Below are 23,586 nucleotides of genomic sequence, written 5' to 3'. Positions count from 1 at the left end.
TAAAACCTTTACACTTTTCTTACGTGTAAAAAGAGGTTCAAAACTGAAGAGTGATGGTCAAAACTGAAATTATGTTTTACCCTCAACTAGGTACGTGTTCTCTCTTTTCCAAGACACTCTCATAAATCTACTGAATTCTGGTTTCCAGTTCCACTGAAGTCGACCACGAAAAAACAATTTTTAAACTATACCATAAACTTTATGCTATATTAAATGCAGATATGATCATATTCTAAAATGCAAGCAACTTCCAAATGACAATCACTGAGTGTGTAAACCAAAGCATTTTACCACATTAAACAACAAACAAGACAAACAAAGAAGCTAATGAAGTCCAAAATTCACTTTTTTTTTTTTTTAAGTAATTTCCGCAAAAAAAGAACCACTCTTGCTGCTGTCAAAGAAGAAAAAACATGAATGATGGCAAATTTATTTTTCTGCAAATACAATCTCTGTAAAACTAATATTGAAAAAACATGCAGCCCATTCGTTTCACATATCAGATCCCAAATGCATCAGGTAATTCTCTATTCACTAAAGTAACTAGCAAACTTCTAACGGCAGTTCCAACAATTTCAAAACTTGCAAACATATTCAAACTATTACTTTATGGACCAGATTGCTGAGAAATAGTGCAGAGATTTTTGATTGCTTTTTATTGTTTCTACTCCTTCACTAAGACGGAAGGTAAGATTGCACCCTTGCAATAAGTGCTTTTCAGATTAATTGCAAAACAAAGAGCTTTTTAGACTTAGACTTAGGTCTGCCTGTGCGTCTGGGCACATCAGGCAACAGTGCTCTCCAGAGCACTTTTCAGAAGAGAGCTTTTTAGAAAAGGAAAAATAAGGTTTTTCAAGATCTGTTAGATCTCAGAGTGCACTAAAATGCAAGCAATTTTAACATACTGAATTTTCAGTATTTTCCCACAACAGCTTATTTTTGAATTTAACTTTGTCAGGGATGAGAATAAGATTCATGGTAGTACTGCATACTATTAATTTGGTTTGCTATTAAATTTGAAGAATTATATTCCACAACGTTCTTTAAAAAGCTAGGTTAAAAGGAACAATTTCTCTAAAAAGACCGTAATTTTACATATTTTTATTAGAGTAGGAAGTGTTATAGTTACAGATATAATTTAGAGACCCTGAATTTTGGTACACCAATTACGGAGCATTTTTCAGTAACGGGGAAGAACATATTACTATAAAAATGTTAATGGCTTTCCACCAGCTGTAAAATACAATTGTATCTGCCACAACTGGATTATACAGTACTTAGGGATTTTTTCTTTAATATTGGATTTAAGACTCAACGGTCCTTAAAAGTATTGTGTATAAAGCTCTTAGTGAGCATAAAATACATTTTTTAAAAATAACAAGCTTACATGAAGAACCACGTATTGGCAAAAATTCTAAGGAACTATCAGTTTAAGTTTGTAACAGCATTAACTGGAATGCTGGAAAAAATACCCAAGCACAACAGTCACTGGCATTCTTCATCACTTTCAATTCGCAAACTATCAAAATACACAAAATTTATAAAAAATACTTGTTGAGTTTCCTTGAACTTTGATAAAGTAGGAACAACCTCTGTGAAGGACTAAGATTCTAAAAGCTATGCAAGAATGAAAAATATTTTGCATAAAATAAGTCATCATGGAAAACAAGGCACAGTAAACTCTTTCATAACTGGCATTCTATCATCCAGAACTCTCAAATAACCAGCATTTTAACCATAAATAAATTTTAGTTACGTTTTCCGTAAGTTAAGTATGGTGAAAGTAAATACAAATAAATGCAGCAAATGCAGTATAAGTCTGTAGCGTACAATATTGCTGTTGCTGGTAAATAAAGTATTCTGCATATATTTTTGGTTGTTTCTTCATATCTAATCTTATTTTTCTTTAGTGTTATGCATTGCTAGGTATACATCTCTATTATCCAGAATATTTGAATATCCGGCAACCTCCTGGTCCTGGGGCTGCTGGGTATGGAAGAGTTTACCGTAGATGGAGTATGTACAGAAAAAGCATATGGAAGGTGCGAGCTGAGCAAGAGAGTGAGAGGTCCTAGTCACAAGAATAACAGCAAACTATGGGTTAAACCTCTCTATTCCAGCACCCTTGAGACCTGAACGGTGCCAAATGAGAGAATTTGCTGAACCACAGGAGGTCAATATTGTCTAGCAGCATTACCAACATGTATACTACTTATTGGGCTCTTACAAGGCATTTAAGGGCAAATAGGAGCTAAATAAATAACAGCACACAACATTGAGAGCCAGGACTAGTGGCTGTAAAACATACTATGGGACCACAGAAAACTTGGCCATACCCATAGTAAGTGGACAGCTAACTAAAATCATGCTGGACCATGGATGATGCCTGATAAGAGTGTGCCAGACTAGAGATGTTCAACCTATATAGTTTTCCCCCAAAACAGAGTAGACACAGCAATTCTATTCATTATGCTACTGAGAAGGGAAGTGTGCCATTCCATCACCTTACACAGATACCTGAATTCTTGTAAAAAATGTCATAGCAATGACATAATTTGGCCTACATGCTGACAGAGTAATATTTTCTATAACAGCTTACAGTAGTGTTATGTGAGAGATGCTCATTGAACTCACTCTCATTCTCGAGGTTTTCCAGAGTCGGGAAGAATCACTGCCATTCCAAACTCCACTTGCTGCAGAAATATTTTTAATGACAACATGAAAGACAGTGAACCTTGATTTAATGGACCTCGATATAACGAACTTCAGAAATAATGGATGCTGTCTGTCAGCTCTCTCAAATAATGCTGGAGACTCACCAGAGATACCGCTGGGGCATCTGGGGCCATCGGACATAAGAGTGGCCACCACGGCGGCTGCGGCCACCGGGGCCAGAGGAGACGGGAGGGGTCAAGGGAAATGTGGCGAAGTGCAGGAGCTCTCCTTCCCCAGCCCTGTAGGTATAGAGCACATCCGTGCCCAGCCGTCACTGCCTGCAATGTCACTGAGCAGCAGCCATGGTGTCGGAGGCTGCTGCCCACTGGCAGGCTGGGGGCGGTCACACTCTACCTTTGCACAGGCAGCTTGGAGTCATGGGCTGGAGGAGCCAGAGCACTGAGAGCTGCAGGAGATGGAAGGAGCCTGGCCGGCATTCAGCTCCTCTCCTTGTAACTGGGAGAGGGAGATGGAGGTGTGAAGAGGGGAATGGGGCAGGAGGGGGAAAGGCAAGGGGGGGCAAAGGACAGGAGTGAGTGATGAGCTAGGAAGATCAGTGCACCATCATACAGTACAACTATTCAGATATAATGGACTTCCAGCATTAAGACACCCCTTCCCCTCATAAGTCCATTAAATCGAGGTTTTACTGTAGCTATAAACACATACAATGTAGAGTTTGTGTTTCCAGTCAGCGTTTCCAATCACCACGCTATCCTGGACCTTCTCAATCTAACAGCATGGGGAAGGAAGCATTACAACTCATTAGTAACCAGCATCTCCAAATCTCTTTCCATATTCACAGGGATCAACAATCACTATTATTATTTCTAATACTTTACTGCCCAGGAGCCCTATTCATGGACCAGAACCCCATTATGCCAGGTGCCGAGCAAAAAAAAAATCTATGTCCTAAAGTGTTTATACTCTAACTACAGGACAAGAGATAACTGTCAGATATGCATCAATGAGGAAATACAAATAAACAATGAGAAACATTGGTCAGTGTGACAAACCGTAGTCCCTGTTCACTAAAAGTGGTACCGTATGTTAAAGCTAATCCACATAAAATTGGAAGCAGGCCTAGCCAATTCAATTATAAATCCCATAGAACCAGCTTGGTGTAACTGGGTACTGACAGACATCTGACCTAGTTAAAGTAAACTGAAGTTTTAAATTAAAGCTAACTATTTCTCCCAGGACAAACAATTTGCATACCCAACACTATATAGCTCATGTATATTCGTATCAATGCATTCTGGCCATCTAAACAGCTAGTGGCAGCCCAAAACATTGTAGGCATTTTTCAAGAAATCTCCTTGCCCCCAGGAGCTCAAAGGTTTCCAGGATATTTTTATACCATCGTTCACTGAGCACTGCACTTATGAACGGTTGTTGAAGACGCACCCATTTAAAAAAAAACAACGGAAAAAACTTAGAATGAAACCAAAAGGATGGGAACATAAATGTTTTGGAGGCAATACTGGATTAAACTGAATAGAAGTAAGAAAGAGAAGTAAAGTGTATAAAGGGGAAATTGAATGCATTCAAAGTTAATTTAATGTTAGCCAGGGGGCCATGAGGCAATCTAATGATAAATATATAGTTACAGAGAAAAGGCCAACACAGATGAGCAAATGCACAAACACACAAAATAAAGGTAAAAAGAGGTACAGGAAGGAATTTATAATACATCAGATACAGAGGAGAACTGAAAAGATTACAGAATCACAGAGAGAACAAAATATGATAAGAAAACAGTTTTTAACTACAGTTAAGAATTTAAGTGTGATTTCTATACTAAGAGCTATATATAGAAGTTATGTAAAGACTACCAACAGCAGCCCTATTTTAATTAATTTAGCTAATTTTTAAATGGTGTCAGGCAAATAACTAGAGGCCAAAGATATTCTAGATTGCAACTCATAACTCTGAAGGTGGGATAGATCTGTTCCAAAGACTGAAGGAGGCCTGGAAACCAGTTCTATATTTAGCTTCCTGGTACTTCTAAGTAGCGTATAGGAAGATAAACTGTTAAATTGTAATAGGATAATTAACTTGCTCTCACTTCCACAAAAATTTTTTTCCTACATATAGATTTAAAAAAAAAAAAATACTGCTGACACAGTTATGGCACATAACACCATTATTAGATAGCAGCTTTGTGTACCTTGAAATGTACTGTTCCCTGGATCCTTGCTGTCTGGACATTTAGGACGACCCTTTCACTTCTTAGAAATTATTTTTAATTAATAAAAAAAAAGTACTCGGGGCTTTTACTAAATTGTTCTGAAAACAATCATCACCCATGTTCATTTAATGTACTGATAATTAAGTGCTTTGCTTTGTAAACAACCTGCTTTGTTCATAGAGCTAGTACTCTAAGATAGACACAGAGGTGACTTTAATATGCTGCCACGCCCAAACATAACACAAGCAAGGACTTACTTTCCTACTTATATCAAAATTTGATTCCAATTGATACCTCACCTATTATGGCCTAAAAGACTAGACATTCTAAGAGATTTATCTTCATGTACTGTCCAAAATTGGTAATGTTTATGGATGTTATAGGTATAAAGTTTCCTTTTTTTCCCTCCTTTTTTTTTTTTTTAAAGGCTAAGACCTGAGTTTACAAAACCAGTATCTACCCCCCCATGTACACATACTTCACCATTTGCTGCAATCATTACACATTTTGGGCAGGTGGGGGGGCAAGGAGGTTCTACAAAGCAAAAACAAAGGCTTGTTTACACAGGAAAATTGACTGGCATAGCTAAAATGGAATAACCTATTCTGTTATAGCTATGAAAGAGTAACTCTCCATGTGGGTATTATTCCCAAACAAAAATTATTTTTTCAGAGTAAACTAACTGCATAGAGAGTTAATTATTCTAATACAGCTATAGCTTATGCCACTATAGCTACTCCATATAGACAAGCCCTGAATTATAATGCTTTGTATTTTCAAATCATTGAATATTAACCACTTAAATCTCTCAACACTCCTATGGAAAGAGTTTGGGTTTTCCAGTTCACAAAAGGGTAAACGAGGGTAGAGACAAGAACTGTAGTACATCATGACACAAATACACTTTATGAAACAAGAAGGTTGGGAATTCTTGTCTAGACCAGCAGAAAAGTATGCATGTCACAGAAAGGATAAAACTGAGTTTTGGTAGCAGGATCACTATCATTTGAACCATAAACTGGCATCTATAATGGTGTGAGAGTAAACCTTTCCTCCCACCCTATAATGAAAGGAATATTGATGCTTGTTAGCAAAGAAGAAAGCCTGGTATGCGGGAAAAAAAACGAACAGACTCCATACTGTAGCTGTCTGGTATCCCTACTGCTCCCACACACTGCATGTTTATTGAAAATGCTGCCACTGGGATCATCCTCTAGCCTCTATATCAGATATATTGCTACTGACCACTAACGTCACTCTGCCAGCAATGGCAGCCTTGATTGCCCACTTATGAGCTTGTTTTTCAAGTACTGCTGAATTTTCTCCCATTGCCCATACGTGGGAAAAATTCCCCATCAATTATTGTAAACCTCCACTTTCTCATCTACAAAAACTACCTTTCTGCCCTAAAGCTGCCAAATTATTCATGTCTGGCATTAGGTAGGAAAGTGCCAAGCAATGACCTCAGTTTTTCTGCTAATCATCCTTCTAACCCAGGGGTCTGCAACCTGAGGCTCTGGAGCTGCATGCAGCTCTTTAAGGACTTCTTTGTGGCTCATGATGCTATAATTGCAAATTAAAAACAAAACAAAACAACAAAACTCCTCCTGATTATTTTCAATAAATGGTGAACATCTAAAAGCCCAAAAAATGAACACATATCTAAATACCAAATGATATGTGATGTCAAAACATTGGATAACTCCCCCCAGCATCCTTCACAGACAGAAGGTTCTGGGAGTGAAAGTCAGGAAGACAGGGTATAAACACACATGTAAAGTCTGAGGAAATAGAACATGTAAAAAATTTGTGAACATCTTACAATAAACATGTATCACTACAAATCATTGTGTGTGTGTTGTTCTTAAAACATGGGCTCCAAAAACTTTGATTTGATGTTATTTACTAAGGACCATCTTGTATTCACATGCATTGCAGCTCTTGAATTACTAATTTTTTAACTGAATTAAAGAAAAAAAAGGCTCTTCTTGCTATTTTGGTTGCCAATCCCTGTTCTAATCTGCCCACTTCAGCCACAGTGTGTGTTTCATCCAATAGTTATACCCCACCTGTCACAACTGAGAGTGCATTCAGGCAGCAACTGTTGTCTTTGTTACGTATCTGCACAGTACAGTGGTTCCCAAACTTTTTGGCATCATGCCCCCGCACCTCTTCTTTGCCATCATCCAACCCCATCTTTTAACAAAAAATCCAATTTCTATTTTAAAATAAACACAAAAACTTGACATAAAATGTTATTTAAAATTAAAAGTAAACACAAATAGTTTTTCTTGGCCTCTTGCAGGTGCCAGATGCAGCTCCAGCTGGCTAGCTGCCTGAGTCCCATCCCAGCCACCAGATTTGACCACGACAGACGCCTATCAGCCTGAGACCTGCGCTGCCATAGCCGTTCACCCCCAGGGCCAGCCACCCACCCATTTGCCAACTGCCTGAGCCCCGCGCTACTGGGACCAGCTGCCTGCCCACCAGCCACCTGTCCCAGCCATAGGCCAGCTGCCAGCCCAAGTCGCCTCAACCCTGCAATGCTGGGGCCAGCTGCCCAAGTACTGCAATTACCAAAAGACAGCCAGCCACCCAAGCCCCAGAAACCACATAAGTCACCCACCCGAACTCCTCCCATCCCACAAATCCAGGCACTACCAGACCCCCGATCTTACCCCATCCCCATCACCTGAGTCAGGAACCCCCAGCCTCCCATCTAATCCCATCCTCCTCCTCCCCCTCCCTCTCCCCCCCCCAGAACCCACACTCACTCATCTTTGCAGAAAGCAGCTAGCTGCCCATGGGTCTTCACCAGCTGCCTACATTTTATAGCGGCTGTGCCAGGTTGCCCATGTAAAATGTCTGGGGCTGAGAACCGGAAGCAAAGGCCAGCTCTTTCTTCAAGTGGGGAGAATGAAGAAAAAGGGCTGAATCAACTCATGCCCCACCTGGAATTTCTCCACGCCCCCAGTTTGGGAAACCTTGCTCTAGCATCATGGCAATATGCAAGAAATGTGCTAAACCAATGAAACTTTTACAAACAATCATTTGTACCAACTAAAACAGCCCTCTTTCATGTTTAGGTATGATGATACAGCTAAATTTCTCTAATAAGAATAGAATGGGGAAGTCAGTAAATAGTGATTGTGATTAACTATACAATTCACCTTTATATACTAAATTAGAAATGACTGGCATAAACCCAATTTTCACCTTTTTTTTTAAACTTCATCGACTCTGAAGTTTCTCACAAATGCTTTGCTGCCAGAAAAGAAGTTACTTGACACTTGAGTTTGTTTTGTTTTTTAAATAGGCGGAAGTCTGGCAAGAAGTCTGTGAGATATTGAGGGCAGGATGAAGGGAAAATAAAAGATTGTAACTGTCTGAAATATATCCAAACAAACTGGTGGTATGCAATCAACACAGTTTAGTTGATTTGGTTGCTCTGAACAATAAGAGGTTCCTGTGAATATTTTTTGGAAATCCAGGATTTGTGAATCTTTTGTTCTACTGAACAATTCATGTATAATTTTATTTTACTGAACGTTTAACTCCTCTGGAGGAGAATATTAAAAACATCTGCAACTGAACTACAACAAGCAATGGTGCTACCTCACATGTGATTTACATTAGTGTTCACATCATGCATATCCATTCTCTGTCGTCTCTCCATTTACTCTTCCTCTCTTGCAATGTTTTTGTAAGACTCCACTTCTCCCCTTCCCAGCCTGAAACCGTTTCCTAACAAAAGTGTTTTTCCCATTATATATTTCATTCACATATCTTTTTCCTTATCAAGTTACTCTTCTGAAGATTGCAGCAGTCTTTAATCATAGAAAAAGATCCTCTGGCCCCACTGTACACTGCAGTTCACCTTAATTAGAAAACCTACATTGGAATTTGACAAGAATTGTGAAGAACTGCAAACCATATAAATTAAGCCTAACTCATACCCACAACTATCTTTGACCTAAACTCACGAGAAAACATTACACTGAAACACTGATCACCTTTAATATAAATAGTGATACACCCTTATACTATCCCATATGAATGAATGTATCATCCACCTAACCTCAATTATCCTACAATTCATTTTTTTTTCCAACCTATCTTTGCCAACAATTAGGCTGGGTCTACACAGGGCTCTGCTCAGCGCTGCTGCTGGTAGAGCTATGCACAGTGAGCTTCTCAGGATTGCAAATGGCTGCTTATTTGCACATTCCCAAAGTTCATCAGACTTAGTGTTACGACAACAAAGAGAAAATTAAAATATCACATATCTGAAAGGAAAATACAACACATTATAAGGTTAAGAACCTACGTTTTGGCAGTGACATCCACAAACTGCCCTGGGCGGAAGTGAGCTGCATACAGCGGTGTACCTTAAAAAGAAAGGGAATAAACCATTCAAATAAGTGCTGAGACATGAACCATTATCTTGTCATGATCCACAATTGATAAAGAAACTAATTTACAATAGGATTTTTTTTATTTAAATCATGATTCTTTTACAAATTGGACATTAATGCTGAAAGTCCATTATATCTGAATGGTTATATTCTGTGACGACGCACTGACCTTCCAAAATCATCATTGTCCTGCCCTCCCCTTCCATTCCCCCTCTCCTGTCCCTTTCTTCCCCTCACTCCTCCATCTCCTTCTCCCAATCACCAGGAGAGGCTGAATGCCAGCCTGGCTCCTTCCACCTCCTGCATCTCTCAGCACTGTGACTCCTCCAGCTCCGAGCTGACCGCACGATGGTAGAGCATAGCCGCCCCCAGCCTGCCAGTGGGCAGCAGCCTCCAATACCACGGTTGCTGCTTAGTGCCATTGCAGGCAGCAGCAGCCAGGCACCAACATACTCCACAGACACAGGATTAGGGAAGGAGAGCTCCTGAGCCCCACCACAGCCTCTCCCTAACCCCAGCTCCTCTGGCCCCATTGGACCCCCTTGCCCCAGCAGCCCCAGCCACTCTGGTAGCTCCTCCTGCCCTGGCAGTGGCTCTGGAGAGTTTCCAGCATTTATTTGGGTGGAGGGAAGGCTGGCAGACAGCATCTGTTATATTGAGGGTTTACTGTATTGAAGTTTCCACTTCATGTATCTGACTAAGTAGGCTTCAGCCCACAAAAGCTTATGCGGAAATAAAGGTGTAACTGTTTAAGGGGCCAAAGACTCCTCGTTGTTTTTGATAATTAACTTATTTATACAATTTCACTCTAAATGTTCAATACCAAATAAATTCTTAAATTATCTTTACAAAGCCTCAACTTTATTTAAATCGTTTTAAAAACAAGATCAGGTTATTTACAATCACTCTACTCTACCAGTATCAGATTTGTCAGTGAATTGGGATGAGGATGATAGGACCCTCTAACTAAATCACCAAGCAGAAAGAATACCTGAATTATATATTTATACTACCTTAAGTGCGTATAAATGTGCTGGTCCAGGAAAAAAAAAAAAAAAAAAAGAGACAGACCAACTAAGGCATACCATCAAAATAAGAAAATTGGAGGATACTGCAGTAATGTTTTTAGTAAATATTTAGGACTCTGAATGATCTTAACCTTCAACCTCTGCTTCAGTAACCTGATCACACTTTCTCCATATACCAATGAATAGCCACAATAAACTCTAAGATCTGTTCATAAACCCTCTACTGGCTATGAAAGCCATATGTTTTAAAAAGACCGGTAGGAAAGGTTTTAATAAAACCAAATAGGTCTTCTATCAAAATGCTTAAAGCAAAATAAGCCACTCAAATTTACATACTAATGTAGAGTGAAAAATTTTAAAGTTTTTATGAAAGGTAAATCTCCATATCTTACAGTAAAACAAAACTTCTCAATGGAAATAAATGCCTAATTTTGCTGAATCATTTCTGCCTCAGATAATCTGAAAGAATGGCATTTCAAAAGGTAGCTAATCTTAACAAAGGGAGCGCAGAGTAAAACAGCAACTTTCCCAACCTTCTGCAAAATATTAATCATGGTGTCCTTATAAAACTGTCAAAGTCCTTTAGAGAAGTGTAATCACATTCACTTTAATGTTGATTTGCATTCTAGCCAGTTTGAATCATACAAATTTTCTACGGGGTGAAACCGATCTGCTGCAAAAGAAATGCCAAAAGAAGACAATTTTGTTCTCCACCCACAGAAACCAAAAGCCAATCTCTATTTTCCCCCTTTTCAAAGATTTGATTTGGCCCCAATGATAGAGGGGGTAACTTGTTTTTAAATTATTTTTCCTACCTAAAAATCTAAATTCACCTTAAATGTCCTCTGTTTATGTAAGTCTAAACTAAGATTAACTCATACATGTAATGTTTTCCAGCTCAAACAGATTACCTGGTTTAATTATAGCATTATCTGACACCTTAAATGTTGAAATTTTCTGCTTTCGTGGTACTCCAGCTTCTCTGAAAATCTCTAATGCTGACTCCGGTTTCTGGAAGAAAAAGCACCCAAAAAACAAAACAAATTCAGTGCACACCAGAAAAATGTTTACATCTGTCAACACTAATTAAAAAACAAGTATATATTATATTTTTTACTTTTCAGGAAATCTTTAAACTTTATATTTAATTACTGTAGCTTCATTTCTCCATGAACTTCGTATTTTCCATTGTTGGTTCTCACCTGACCCATTAATCTCATCATGTGCTCACTGCATATTTGGACTGTGTCACTAACACAGAGGCCTGTTAAAACTTCCCAGACTAGGAGGGTGGAGCCAGTCATTTTTTCCCAATGTACACAAATATTTATTATCGCTTTTTAACTTTTTTTTAATACATTTTAACTAATGTGGAGTATTTTAAAGTGTAATCTTTCATATCATTATAAATACACAGTTGTCTTAATGATACCTTTCTACAGTGCCACAATATGTATGCAGCGTTAGACTCTAAATCCCATAAGAGGCATAAGCTAAGACCCCGATCCTTCAGAGATGTTTTTAAAATATTTAACTATGTAAAAGTCAACATTCCACTGAAGCAAAGGGGGCTTCACACAATGCAAGGATCCACTGCATAGTCAGAGTATGAACTCCAAAAATAAAGTTTTATGCACTTTTTTTGTTTAAAATATACCAAATTAATCTCACTGACAAATAATCACCGGTTACAAATTAGAGCTTTTATTTTAAGCGGACACATTAGCAGCTGTCTTTTAGAAACATTAACCCTGAAAGAGTACCAGACAAATGGAAACCAAGCATATGAAAACTGAAGTTGAGTGTACAGAGCGGTTCAGCTGAGGTTTTTCTTCAAATGAAACCTCCTAGAAAGCAATTTAAACAACTGATAGCAGTGTCACACACGAATAATCCCATCTATGAGGGGGTCACTTTTAAAATGTTTTCTGACATTATACTTTCCTTAGTCAAAACACTTCTTTGAACTTTCAGACAAATCGATCTGGACAGTTAAGGCTATTTAGCTTCATTTGAAAACTCTGGATATTCTTCATGATTTTATTAATAATTTCATGTAAATACATTTTATAAGAACAGAAAAAACATATTACTCTTGGTTAGAAACCAACTAATAAAATGTATTTGACTTCTAATTCATTAGAGGTCAACTATACAAATATCTTTATGAGAATAGACACCTCCACTCATGTTGGAATGCTAATACAGGGTTCAGCAATCCATTATTAAAAAAAAATTACTGACTTGTATACAAATAGTAAAACATTTTAAACAAAGATTTTTAGAATAATCATGAATAAGCTATACAGTTTTCCCAGTTTTCCAAATATAGTTGTATTGGTCTGGTGATAGACCATCTGTGTCTTGAACTACAGTGCATGCAAAATAGGTCTCTCCTTTATCAGATGTATTTAAGATAAGGAAGTAAAATCCCATTTAACTGGTTAACCAGTTCCAAGTGTAAATCAGCATCCCTGGCCATGGCACTGCCACAGATGGTTGGTGGCGGGGGTGGGGAGAGAAGTGTGTGCTCCAGCATAGTCAGAGCAGTTCTCCATCCTCGGAGGCCTCAGGTGCGCTCCAACCTCAAACTAGGGAGCCCATCTTTGAAGTCCTCACTCCATTCCTGGGAATGGAGTAGTGCCCTACTTTGGAGTTAAACTTCGAAGTAGGATGTGTGCAGATGCTCTACTTTGAAGTTGCTAACGTCAAAGTTATTTTTGTAGTGTAGACACAGCCCTTTATGTTTGTGCCTCTTAAAATATATTTCGGCTTTTGCTTTTCTTTGTCACTGTTGGTAAGAACAGTGCTGGAATGTTTTTTCATCAGCTCCTTGCAGATTTCTCTTCTGATGGATATTTCATGGACTACTAGATCTAGATTCTCAGAGTTAAGTTACATTTTCCAGTTTTCTGTCCTTAATCTTTTGTTTTGCACTGAAGAGCAGTTTAAATTTGACATGTGATTGCTTGAATCCTGTATTTTCTATTGTCTATGCATTTTGTTACTGAGTTAACCAAGAGGATACTGTTGAGCAGCCAAGACTACCACACGTGCATTCCCTCACCATAGCGCTTCCCTGGTGCACCATCAGAAGTTTGATTATTTTATTTAGTTTTGATCTAATATAGTTAGGAGCCTGGGTGTAATTTCACTAACTGCAAAATATTTCTCTAGGAGGGGAAATGCACCAGAGAAAGATGACATGGAAACTGAAGTGAACATTGGTGAGATGCACATATGCAAACATTAAATGAAACGAAGATCTCTCAAAATATAAACCTTTTGCCCAAAAAACTTTGCAGACTTACATTTGGGATTTTGGGTAGACTCCCTACTAGAAAAAACTGAAGTTCAAGCCTTCAATAAACAGAACTGACCTCCAAATAAGTCACCTCAACGCTTTTTTATATTTATTTGGATCAAACAGACATGATCTCAAGAACAATGCAAAGGGAAGCGTGACACTGTTTTAGCACCATAATGAAGCACAAATATGTGCTCTTTCAGGCAAGCCCATATTTTGTATCATTGTTAAATCTTTTTCCATAGGTTTGAGAAAACTGCTAAATTGCTTCAGCCACTACAGATTGACTTGGACCTCTATATCAGGCATCTTGAGCTACTGAACAGATCAGTGGTTTGTGACACGCACAATAAGCTACATTCATAACTGCGTACAGTACTTTAATTTTAAAGTTTAACTCTTCTCTCAGGAATACTATATAAACAAATGACCAATCTAATAAAACAATAGCAAAATTAAACCCAAAATGAATAAAATGGGATGCAGTGGCCAATGAAATTATCCAAAGGATTATCAGTTAAAAAAGGACCACAGTAACTGTCCTATTCCAGTGGTTTAAACTTGAGGCCGACATCCCAAATTACACCCTATGCAAGTTTGTAGAGCTAAGCACCTGCTGCTGCCCCCATCCACTGCTACTGCATGTTCCCATTTCCTGCAGTTCCCTCCATTACCAAGAGAATATTGTGAATCAAAGCAGCATTCGAAAGTACAGCCTTCTACCAATTGCAAGGGGCAAATAAAGCTAATAGTGTTGAGTTCTCTCCCCAGAAGAGATTTTGGGGAAGCCTGAAGTGAAGGGAGGAATATGAGAATGGAGCCTTCCTCCTCTCCGTCCCTCACGCCTCCCAAAAAGTCCAATGGCATGTGAGTGTATGAAGGTGGGTGAGAAACAAAGAGGAGCCCCAGAAACATGTATGACTGCAGACTCACCTTTGATTAAAATTCTGTTAATATATCACTATTCTATTTGAAAGCATTTATAATTAGCGAACCTTAAAAATATAATTCTAACCAGGAAAAGGAAATACTACACTTACATGAAAAGGAGATGAGTTTTTACCTCCAACGATTAGAGTAGCTGTTAGTCCATTATACTCTTCCTTTGGTGTGTACTTCAAAACATGGCAGTCTTTCACCTTAAAAAATAAATCACAGTAAACAGGGTCTGAAAACAGACACCTGCTCATGTTCTAATTTAGATTCACAATACATATTAAACAACATGAGCAAAGTCACAGTGTCTACTCCATTTCATTTGTCTAATAGAAGTTCAAAAAAGAGAAAACTATTTAGAATGAACACACCAGAAAGCCTAATAGAATAAACGTAGGTAATATAGTAATCTTGAGTAAATCCTAAAAGTAAAATTATTTTTTTTTATAATTATGAAGTCATCTACTACATTAGCACAACTATCACAACTTTAGGTAAATGCAGAATTATCTAATACACAGGTTAAAATAAAGTTTCTATACATCTGTTTGAAATTATCCAAAAGTACAAAGTTTGGTTTAAAGTTATAAAAATACATATACCAATAAACTGCTGCTGGAACATGCAAAGGCAGTGGAAAACTGGCTTCAACAATTAGGCCTTTCGTAGGACGTCATGCATGGCACAAAGCTGAAAAAACTGCTCCTCGCCAAAGGCACTTAACCAAGAGTCCAGGAAACCCTCAAAGGGCCACGCTCAGGCTTCAGGGGGTTCCACCAAGAAGGGCTAGCATCAGATTTAATTGGACCCAGGGCAGAAAGCCAAAGCCTCGCTGGATGCCAAATGGGGGCGAAGCTCAAAAGGACCTGATCCTTGTTACCCAGGACAGAAGAGAAAGCCTTAGCATCTTAGCTATGCGAGGGCCCCTGCGGCATGGGGCCATGAGAAACTGCCCTGCTTTTTACCACCTAATGCTGGTCTTGACTCTTGTATTCAGAAGAGAAGTTGTGGTGGCACAGGAAGGCAGTGGAGTTTTACAGCGTGTTGGGGAGGCCTCAAAAAGATAAAAGGTTGAGAACCCCTCACATACACCACTTGTCCCTGCTTCATCCTTGTGGAGGTCATTACTACTTTTGTAAATTAGAGCAGCTCTGAGATTACTGACCATGGATCAAATCAATTCCCAGTTACCTCTAGGTGTGAGGAGCCAGAAAGAAGAAGAAAAAAACCCATGCCCATAGTGTCCCTCTCAGTTGTACCACAGGTTCCTGGGCACCTGACAGCCCCTGCCCTGAAAAGTTTACCATCCAGGACACAGAAGAAAGGATGCCCTAAGTAACCCAGAAGTGTGAAGCTTTGTGGGTTTCCCCCTTAAAAATCCTTCTCCCCAGTTGTGTCTACATGGGCACAAGTCTTCAAAATAGCCATACTAATGGCCATTTTGAAGATTACTAATGAGGCGCTCATTAGCATTAGGACACTTCCAGCCACTGCGCTTCGAAAGCACCGCTTTCGAAAGCACACGGCTCAGTGCGGCGACACGGGGGTCCTTTTCAAAAGGACCCCGCACCTTTCGAAATCCCCTTATTCCGATCAGTGAGCTATTTCGAAGATTTGTGCCCACGTAAACACAGCCCCCCAGACTACAGTTTCATTTCCTAATCTAGAATTTTTTATTCCAAATCTAAATTCAATATTTGAAAGGAGAATTCAAAGTCTCTCTCTTACCTGAAGTAATGTGACAGCGTGTCTTTCACCATTCTTGGTCCATAATGGAACCATTCCTAACTTTATTGCAATAAGGCCAACTCTCCTGGAACCTTTAGATCAAAACAAACCATGCTTGTAACTTAACACTAGATAGCAGAAAAAGTCAAAGTCTGTTCATTATCAGTGTGTGCTACATGATTTTCTTCCCCCCCATGGGGAAGACTGAGGGAGAAGGAAGTTTTCAAACTTTCTGGGCAGAGTGAGCATAGACAGGTTTCTTGAACATACTACTTTTGTGCAGAACTATTCATGGGCTCAGTATTAATTAAAACATAATTTTCCTGTTGAGATTGCTTCTGAAAAACATAAATATGATTATTTCACTAGATTTCCTGCCCTCATCCACCAAAAAAAATTTAGGTTTTCATTTATTCTTGCCTACTTTCTAACAAATCTACCCCTTTAAGGGTTCAGATGCTTAAAATCTTGGCTTGGATCACAGAACCCATAAGAATATTCAAGAAATAAATACTTTAACTGTGTGGGGAAGAAAGAACATCTCCAAGGCCACGTCTACACTAGCCAAAATCTTCGAAATGGCCATGCAAATGGCCATTTCGAAGTTTACTAATGAAGCACTGAAATACATATTAACATGTGGGCGGCTGCGGCACTTCGAAATTATTATAATAAGGGGACTTCGAAGTAGCCGGGGTCCTTTTGAAAAGGAGCCCCGTCTAGACGAGCCATGTGGCGGTGAGCCGCGGCAATTTTGAAGTGCAGCGGCCGCCCACATGCTAATGAGGCGCTGAATATGTATTTCAGCACTTCATTAGTAAACTTTGAAATGGCCATTTGCATGGCAATTTCGAAGTTTTTAGTTAGTATACACACAGCCCAAATGTGTTATATATTATTTAGATATGGCATCAGTCACTTAGTGGCCATTCTAAGTATATGAAGTAGTTTTCTGCAATGCCAGAAGCTACATTTTACAGGGGCATCTTGGTCAGCACCATTGCTGGAACAATAACCTAACTAACCATCAACAAATCTAGAAAATAAAATGTGTCATCTAAGACCTGTGTCTAAGTGTCCCTGTGGGCATGATGGGACTTTAACACACAAACTACCTATCATGCTACCTCTTCTATGCAGTGACAGGGAGTCAATCTGTGGTCTCTTGTGGGTCAGGAATACTACCAAGCCCAAGTGCCTTGCTTTGGAATCATATCATTCACATCAGTTGATAATTACATAGTACCATTTGATGTGCTCACAACAGTTACACTTCACAAATATAGAAGCAAGACAGGTTTGGAGGTCTGTGGCTGTAAGATGATGGCAAATATGTTGAAAGTGAAGATCCTCAGGTTAAGAGAGGAACCTGAAGACGAAAGAATCCCCTTTGCTTATTGCAGAGTAAAGTATGTGACTATAATAAAAACAAAATTTTATACTACACCAGTCTGATATTATTTGTACACTGCCACAGCACCATAACAACTAGAGCCTGAGCTGCATCTGCTCATATACTAACCTGGCTCCCATGGGTGCAGTGGCCAGGGTTCATCTTTCAGTGGACACAGTTTACTGGCTGTTTGAGCTCTGTATTCTTCTGCTGTTAATTGTTTAAGGAACCGGGTGTTCTCTTCAGAAAGATGTTCATCCCACCAGGTGCTACTATTAATATGCCTTATTATAAAACACCAGGATCCCCTAACAAGAAAAAAGGGGGTTATGAGGATGAAACCACAGCCTCTTGATCAGCCACACATAAGTAGCACAACAGACCTCTGTGGTTCCTTAAAAATCCAGAATTGATGATGGTTCTGTCTGTACCCACAGACTGAACCACTCATGCAAAATGCAGACCATCATCCACAATGATTAATGCAGATACTGCTTCAGCCCACTTCTTTTTATTCATTCCTCATAGCAAACACTGCAGTCATTATAGCAAGATTAAGTCACAACCTTTTTGCTTTCATTCAAGTTCCTATAGAGGCTAAACACTGGGAAAACATGAAATTGTAGAATCCAATTTTCATGGAAAAGAGATGTCAGGATGACATGCAATGCTGGAGGAGGCCATTCAGAGTGATAATGGTGGGTGTACTGATAGCAATGAAGGTATCAATGTCTCATACTTCTCTAGCTGCATTTTCCCTGAGCCATCACCAAAAGGCACCAACCATTGATATGCCAGTTTTGGCTCCATATCCAACTTTAAAGACAAACTGATGCGCTCCTTAGACCTTCTGTAGAATTCAAATGTTGCTGTAATGGCTCAATCAGTACTTCCTCAAATCACAAAGAAAACAGGGGTATTCTTAAAAACCAGTGATGTCCTTGAATGACAGTAACTAATGTTAACTGTGTCAGTGTACGAAAATCAGGCCAATTGCCACATATAGTCTCAGAATGGGATAGACTGCTTAGAGCTGTGGTGTCCAACCAATTCTAAACTAGCCATGTTATTCTGAAAATATTTTATTTTTCAAGCCCACTAGCCACACTTACCCAGCCAGCCAGCCAGCCACATGTAGCTAGTAGGTTGAACACGAAGGGCTTAGGAGGCAGCACAAAATACATTGCAACAAAACACCCACAACAGGCCAGTCAGCTGACTCAGGCTCTGGGACTATAAAATTTTCAGTGTAGAATTGGGGCTTAGGAATGACCCAGGGCATTGGGTCCCAGGACAAAGGCAGGGTCCCAGAGCCCAGGTTCCAGCCTGAGTCCAAATGCCTACCCTGACACCTTCTAACTCTGCAGCCTGAGCCCAAACTGCAGCGCAGAGGTCCGCAGAGTAGCTCCAGCAGCACTTCAGAGAACGCGTTGCCCAGAGCCTAAGGGCCGGGCCAACCCACTTCCACTGACGGGATCAGACGGACGATGCTTGTGCACCGGTTCCAGCCAGCGGCAGCCAAGCAAACCCTGTGCCAGCGTAGCGATTTGCTCGGGCCGAGCAGTGACACGCACCGTCCCTCGCTAGCCGGCGGGAGCCCGGCCGCACGCCGGGGCGGCTTAAGCACAGTCCCCAGTCGCACGCGCGACGTGAGGCTGCAGCAGAAGAAGGGCTAAAGGAAACCGCGAGACTGCGGGGCGCAGCGCTCTCCGCACCCCGCCCCTCGGGACATGGGCCGGCTGCGCGGGCCGGGCAGCGCAAGCGCACCCCGCGGGCACGGGCCACACGGCACCAGAGCGCAGGTAATCGAGCGCCCCCTCCCAAGCCCGCGCTGAGGCCGGGGAGGGGGTCTGCGCACGAGCTGGTCACGTGCGCAGGGAACCGGGCAACAGCCCCTCTCCCCCAGGCCCGGGGTGCGCGCGCGCGCGGGGCCGCTCGGAGCCCCCGCCCACCCAGGGCCGCGAGGCTCTGCTCTGCCCTCTTTTTCCCCGCTCCACACCTACCTGTTCCCGGCAGCGGTCGCCGCCTGTAAGGGGCCGCCCAGATTTCCCGCCAACAGGCGCGCACCCACCCGACACAGCTGCCCCCAGCCCAGCATGACTCCCTGCCCCGCTCCCGGGGACAGCCAGGTCCGTTCAGCAAACCCTTCCTCCCGCCCCGCGACGCGCGAACAAAGTTCCGGGCGCCGTTTGCCAACACACCCGGGGGAAGAATTTCGAAGGGCACCGGATGGGGGCGGGGCCTTGTCACGCCTCAGTCACACCCCGCCCCCCCCCCACCCAGCACGTGGGGGAACCAAACCTTACTTATTTAGTGGGGCATATCCCCCTGTGTTAGCCGACCTGTTTTTTCTGTCTTCATCCAGGCTACTGATAACGGGCCTTTTCCACCCTGACTGAACAGACCTTGTCAGCTCTGGCCCACCCTCTTAGTGGGACCCCCCTCTTTAAACACCTCTCTGAAACCACCCCCCCCACTCATGCATCTGATGAAGTGGGTCTTTGCCCACGAACGCTTATGCTCCAAAATATCTGTTAGTCTATAAGGTGCCGCAGGACTTCTTGTTCTTGAAGATATGGACTAACACGGGTACCTCTCTGATACTTATTCCAGTCACGCACAGCAAGTGGCGTAGGGGGGAGGGGGCGTTCCAAGAGAGCCACAGAGTGAGAGGGAGCAGCCAAGGGGCCAGGCCAGAGGAGGGGCGGGTGGGTCAAGGACTGCGTGCCCTGGTGGTGGGAGTTTGTCATTGCAGGTCAACCAAGTGCTGAGGCATCTCACAGGGGCAGCAGTGTGTGAGGAGGGGCCAGCCCATGTTAGGGTTGTTTGGCCAGGGCAGCTGGGTTGGCAGCACATTGCTGAGCTGCCAGGACTTTGCTCAGTGCCTTCCCTTCCGTTTTCTGCAGACACTGGTGGCCATGCCTGTGCCGAGGGTAGCTCGACTTGCTGGAGTCACGCTTTGTCTCTGTGGAGTCTAGGACAGGTGCACAAAGTAGAGGGTGGGCCCCATTTGGACGGGCACAAAATTTTATAAGGGCGGTGCAGTACGATTGGCTGCTGGGTCTCAGGCTGATCCATCTAATTAAAAATGTTGAAATATATTACTGTTTTTATGTCTGCATATGAACATTTATATTCCAATTAATAAAGTTTTTACATTCCACAGACTCATTTTCTTACATGTGTCAAAAAGTTTTTTTTTTGTATGAACAGAATTGAAATTTCCATCAGTTTGGATTACACTGGACAGGTTAGGGGCCCCCTGCTAATTGCAGGGATGAGAAGTGGGACCAAACGTAAAAAGTTTGCTCACCGCTGCTCTAGCAAGGTCCCCACAGCAAGGGCCTTGGTGCTGGGCTCCCACAGCTGTGCTGGGCAGCTTTCCAGCTAGGGCAGGCTGCAGATGCAGGACTCCAATCTGTTGCAATCAGTCTTGTCTTCACTTCTGTTCTTGTGGTTCAGGAGGGTTTGAAGAGAGGTTTTATAGCCCAGTCAATTTCAATCAGCATGGCCCTGACAGGAGTGGGATGTCACACCCCTAAGTCAAAGACTGGTTTGGAAGGAGAGCAAACCAATTTAGATTCCAACTGGAACAGTTTAACAGACTGAGCATGGGGATCAAGCTGTTTGTTTGTTAACAAGAATTGTTGCCACAGGTTCCAGCTCAGATGCTTCCCAGGGAAAGTGTAAGAACCACCGTAATGGACAATTATGGAAAAACTTCTCCATAGGAAGACGATTCTTCCTAATTCCTGGAAATGAAATTAGTGCATAATTTATGCCATGAGCATGATCATTTATATGCTGTATTATTCATATTACATCTAGCTAATGTAACTTTGGGTTTCCTACCCACATAAAGATCTAATACTTTCCTGAGTACTGCAAAGTATATGGAATCAATGAGATTTTGTGAGTTTCATGGGTTATCTATTTTATCAGTATGAAACCCATGGCTTGGAGTTCTTTTGGATAGTAAGATGTCAACAGAATCCACTTCTAAAATGTGTTTCTAGATGGTGACAAAGAAAACTGTTTTCTAAAAGACATTGCTTGAATAGCTCTCAGAAGGCTGGGCTAGGTTAGCCTGAGACCATCAGATACTTCAGCAGTTTTCTCCTTCTTTTTATGCCCATGTGAGAACTGCAATACTGAGCAATACAGAAGACTAGCTACAACATTACCCTGTACTCCTCAGATAGTATTTTATAGGGCAAACAGATAGTGTGGGATGAGCATAGTTGAAGAGATGTATATTCCCTAATTATAGTCAAAATCTGATGATGGAACTAAATTCCGTTGTTTTAATGGCTGGATCCCTCCTGCCACCCTGCTGGCCTTTAAACCAAATAAATTTAGGCACACTGTTTCAGTGGCAGCAGGGCAGGGAGCTGCAGAGGAGTCAGCAGCAGCTGGAGCTGCAAATGACTCCTTAGAGCAGCAAATTGCCTACCCCTGATCATTTTCTCATGGAACACTTATTTTCACTTCGCAGAACCCTGGGGTTCCATGGAACACCATTTGAGAAACACTGATTTAAGAGATCACTCTACATGGATTTAAAAATGATTTGCTGACACGGCTCTGTTGCTGTTTGATTCTGTGGGTAGTACTCATGTAAATGTTGCTAGGAATGATCATTTCACTGATACTTCAGCAAACTAGAAATGTGATCATCAGTGCTTTTTTTTTTTTTCGTAAAAAATAGAGGAAATGGTACCCAGCTGGCTCCACTCTCCTCCACTCCCCACCACAGCCAATCACATGGTTGCGGCTGCCAAGGTGATGCTCCCTTCTAAAATCCCCCTGCAGCATTAATTAGAAAAACTGACACTCTCCGTCTTGCTTGGATGAACTACTAATGCGACTCAGGTGTTTTCCTGGAGATCATCACAAGATCCATGCAGGTTGGACTGTGATCTGCAAAATTTGGCTAGAATCAGAATGATTCTATAGACTCCTCACCCCCATCCTGCTCCCTCATGCTTCATATTGCACCCCTGTTGGTGGTTTGCACTTACATATTTCATAATGGATTGGGTGGGGGGGTCTGCTTGTCTTTCTCTGTCTCACTCACATGTAAGGACGTAGTCTGTACCTCATTTTATTAAGGTAAATTCAATGGCAAAACTCCCACTGACTTCCACAGAGGCCAGGATCAGGTCCAAAGCCCTCCTTTCCATCCGAAATTTCATGCATCCCCTACAGACTTCCAGGTGCTCAGGCAGTCATCTCTGAATACTTAGACGTCATGTTCTCCCAGGGATCTGGTACTTATAGCATGGCAGACTTCAGTAGGATGAAAGAATGAGCAATGGCACTTCCCAAAGTGAATTTTCTGAGTGGTTTCATGAAGGTATCACCAAAATTTACTTGGTGTTTCACTTATCATCTCAATGGTGTCATTCTTTGTGCTGGCTACCAATAGAATTTGGGTCAGGAGCTCAACCTGGGGAGTCTTCTCCAGAGCTTCTGATGATGCTGAGAAATCTGTCCCATGGCTGGTAGGTACATAGTTATTTTATGCATAAATCTGCAAAGCCTTTCTACTTTGTCTTTATGGCCTCCACCATCCTGCAGATCAAACCCACAGTTTTCATCAGATTCACCACTTGGTCCACACCCTGTTCCTTGTTGTGCTGGGCCTGGGTGCTCTAGAGATAATTGTTTATGAGCAATACATTCCCTGTTCTGGAATTAATACATGTAGCTTTGTGTATATTCCTCTCACGTTCTCTCCTGTCCTTCACTAGCCATCACCTGAACCTGATCCGAAGGGTGCTGTCATTGCCATTTTTTTTTGCTCTGGTCATTTTAAAACAAGTGGTTCAAAATCTCTTCTTTTCAAACTGTGCACATTTGAGTTCTTGCAC

The 23,586-nt window shown here is 41.4% G+C and overlaps 1 protein-coding gene across 3 annotated transcripts in view; it reads right to left on the bottom strand.

Annotated features, from left to right (window-relative positions):
- MRPL3 (mitochondrial ribosomal protein L3) overlaps positions 1-19,868 on the bottom strand; it is a 78,239-nt gene extending 58,371 nt beyond the window's left edge. For all 3 annotated transcript variants that reach the window (XM_074988289.1, XM_074988288.1, XM_074988287.1), the window contains exons 1-6: positions 19,717-19,868; positions 17,843-18,021; positions 16,321-16,412; positions 14,697-14,795; positions 11,261-11,360; positions 9,234-9,294 (exon numbers count right to left, since the gene is read on the bottom strand). In XM_074988289.1, coding sequence (XP_074844390.1) covers positions 9,234-9,294; positions 11,261-11,360; positions 14,697-14,795; positions 16,321-16,412; positions 17,843-18,021; positions 19,717-19,811 — 626 coding nt within the window. In that variant the 5' untranslated portion in view covers positions 19,812-19,868. The remainder of the gene's footprint in view (positions 1-9,233; positions 9,295-11,260; positions 11,361-14,696; positions 14,796-16,320; positions 16,413-17,842; positions 18,022-19,716) is intronic.
- Positions 19,869-23,586: the final 3,718 nt, after the last annotated feature.

This window comes from Carettochelys insculpta, chromosome 2, assembly GCF_033958435.1.
Source record: "Carettochelys insculpta isolate YL-2023 chromosome 2, ASM3395843v1, whole genome shotgun sequence".
Lineage (NCBI taxonomy): Eukaryota > Metazoa > Chordata > Testudines > Carettochelyidae > Carettochelys > Carettochelys insculpta.
Note: the sequence above shows the minus strand (reverse complement) of the source record. Positions and strands in the feature narration are given on the sequence as shown.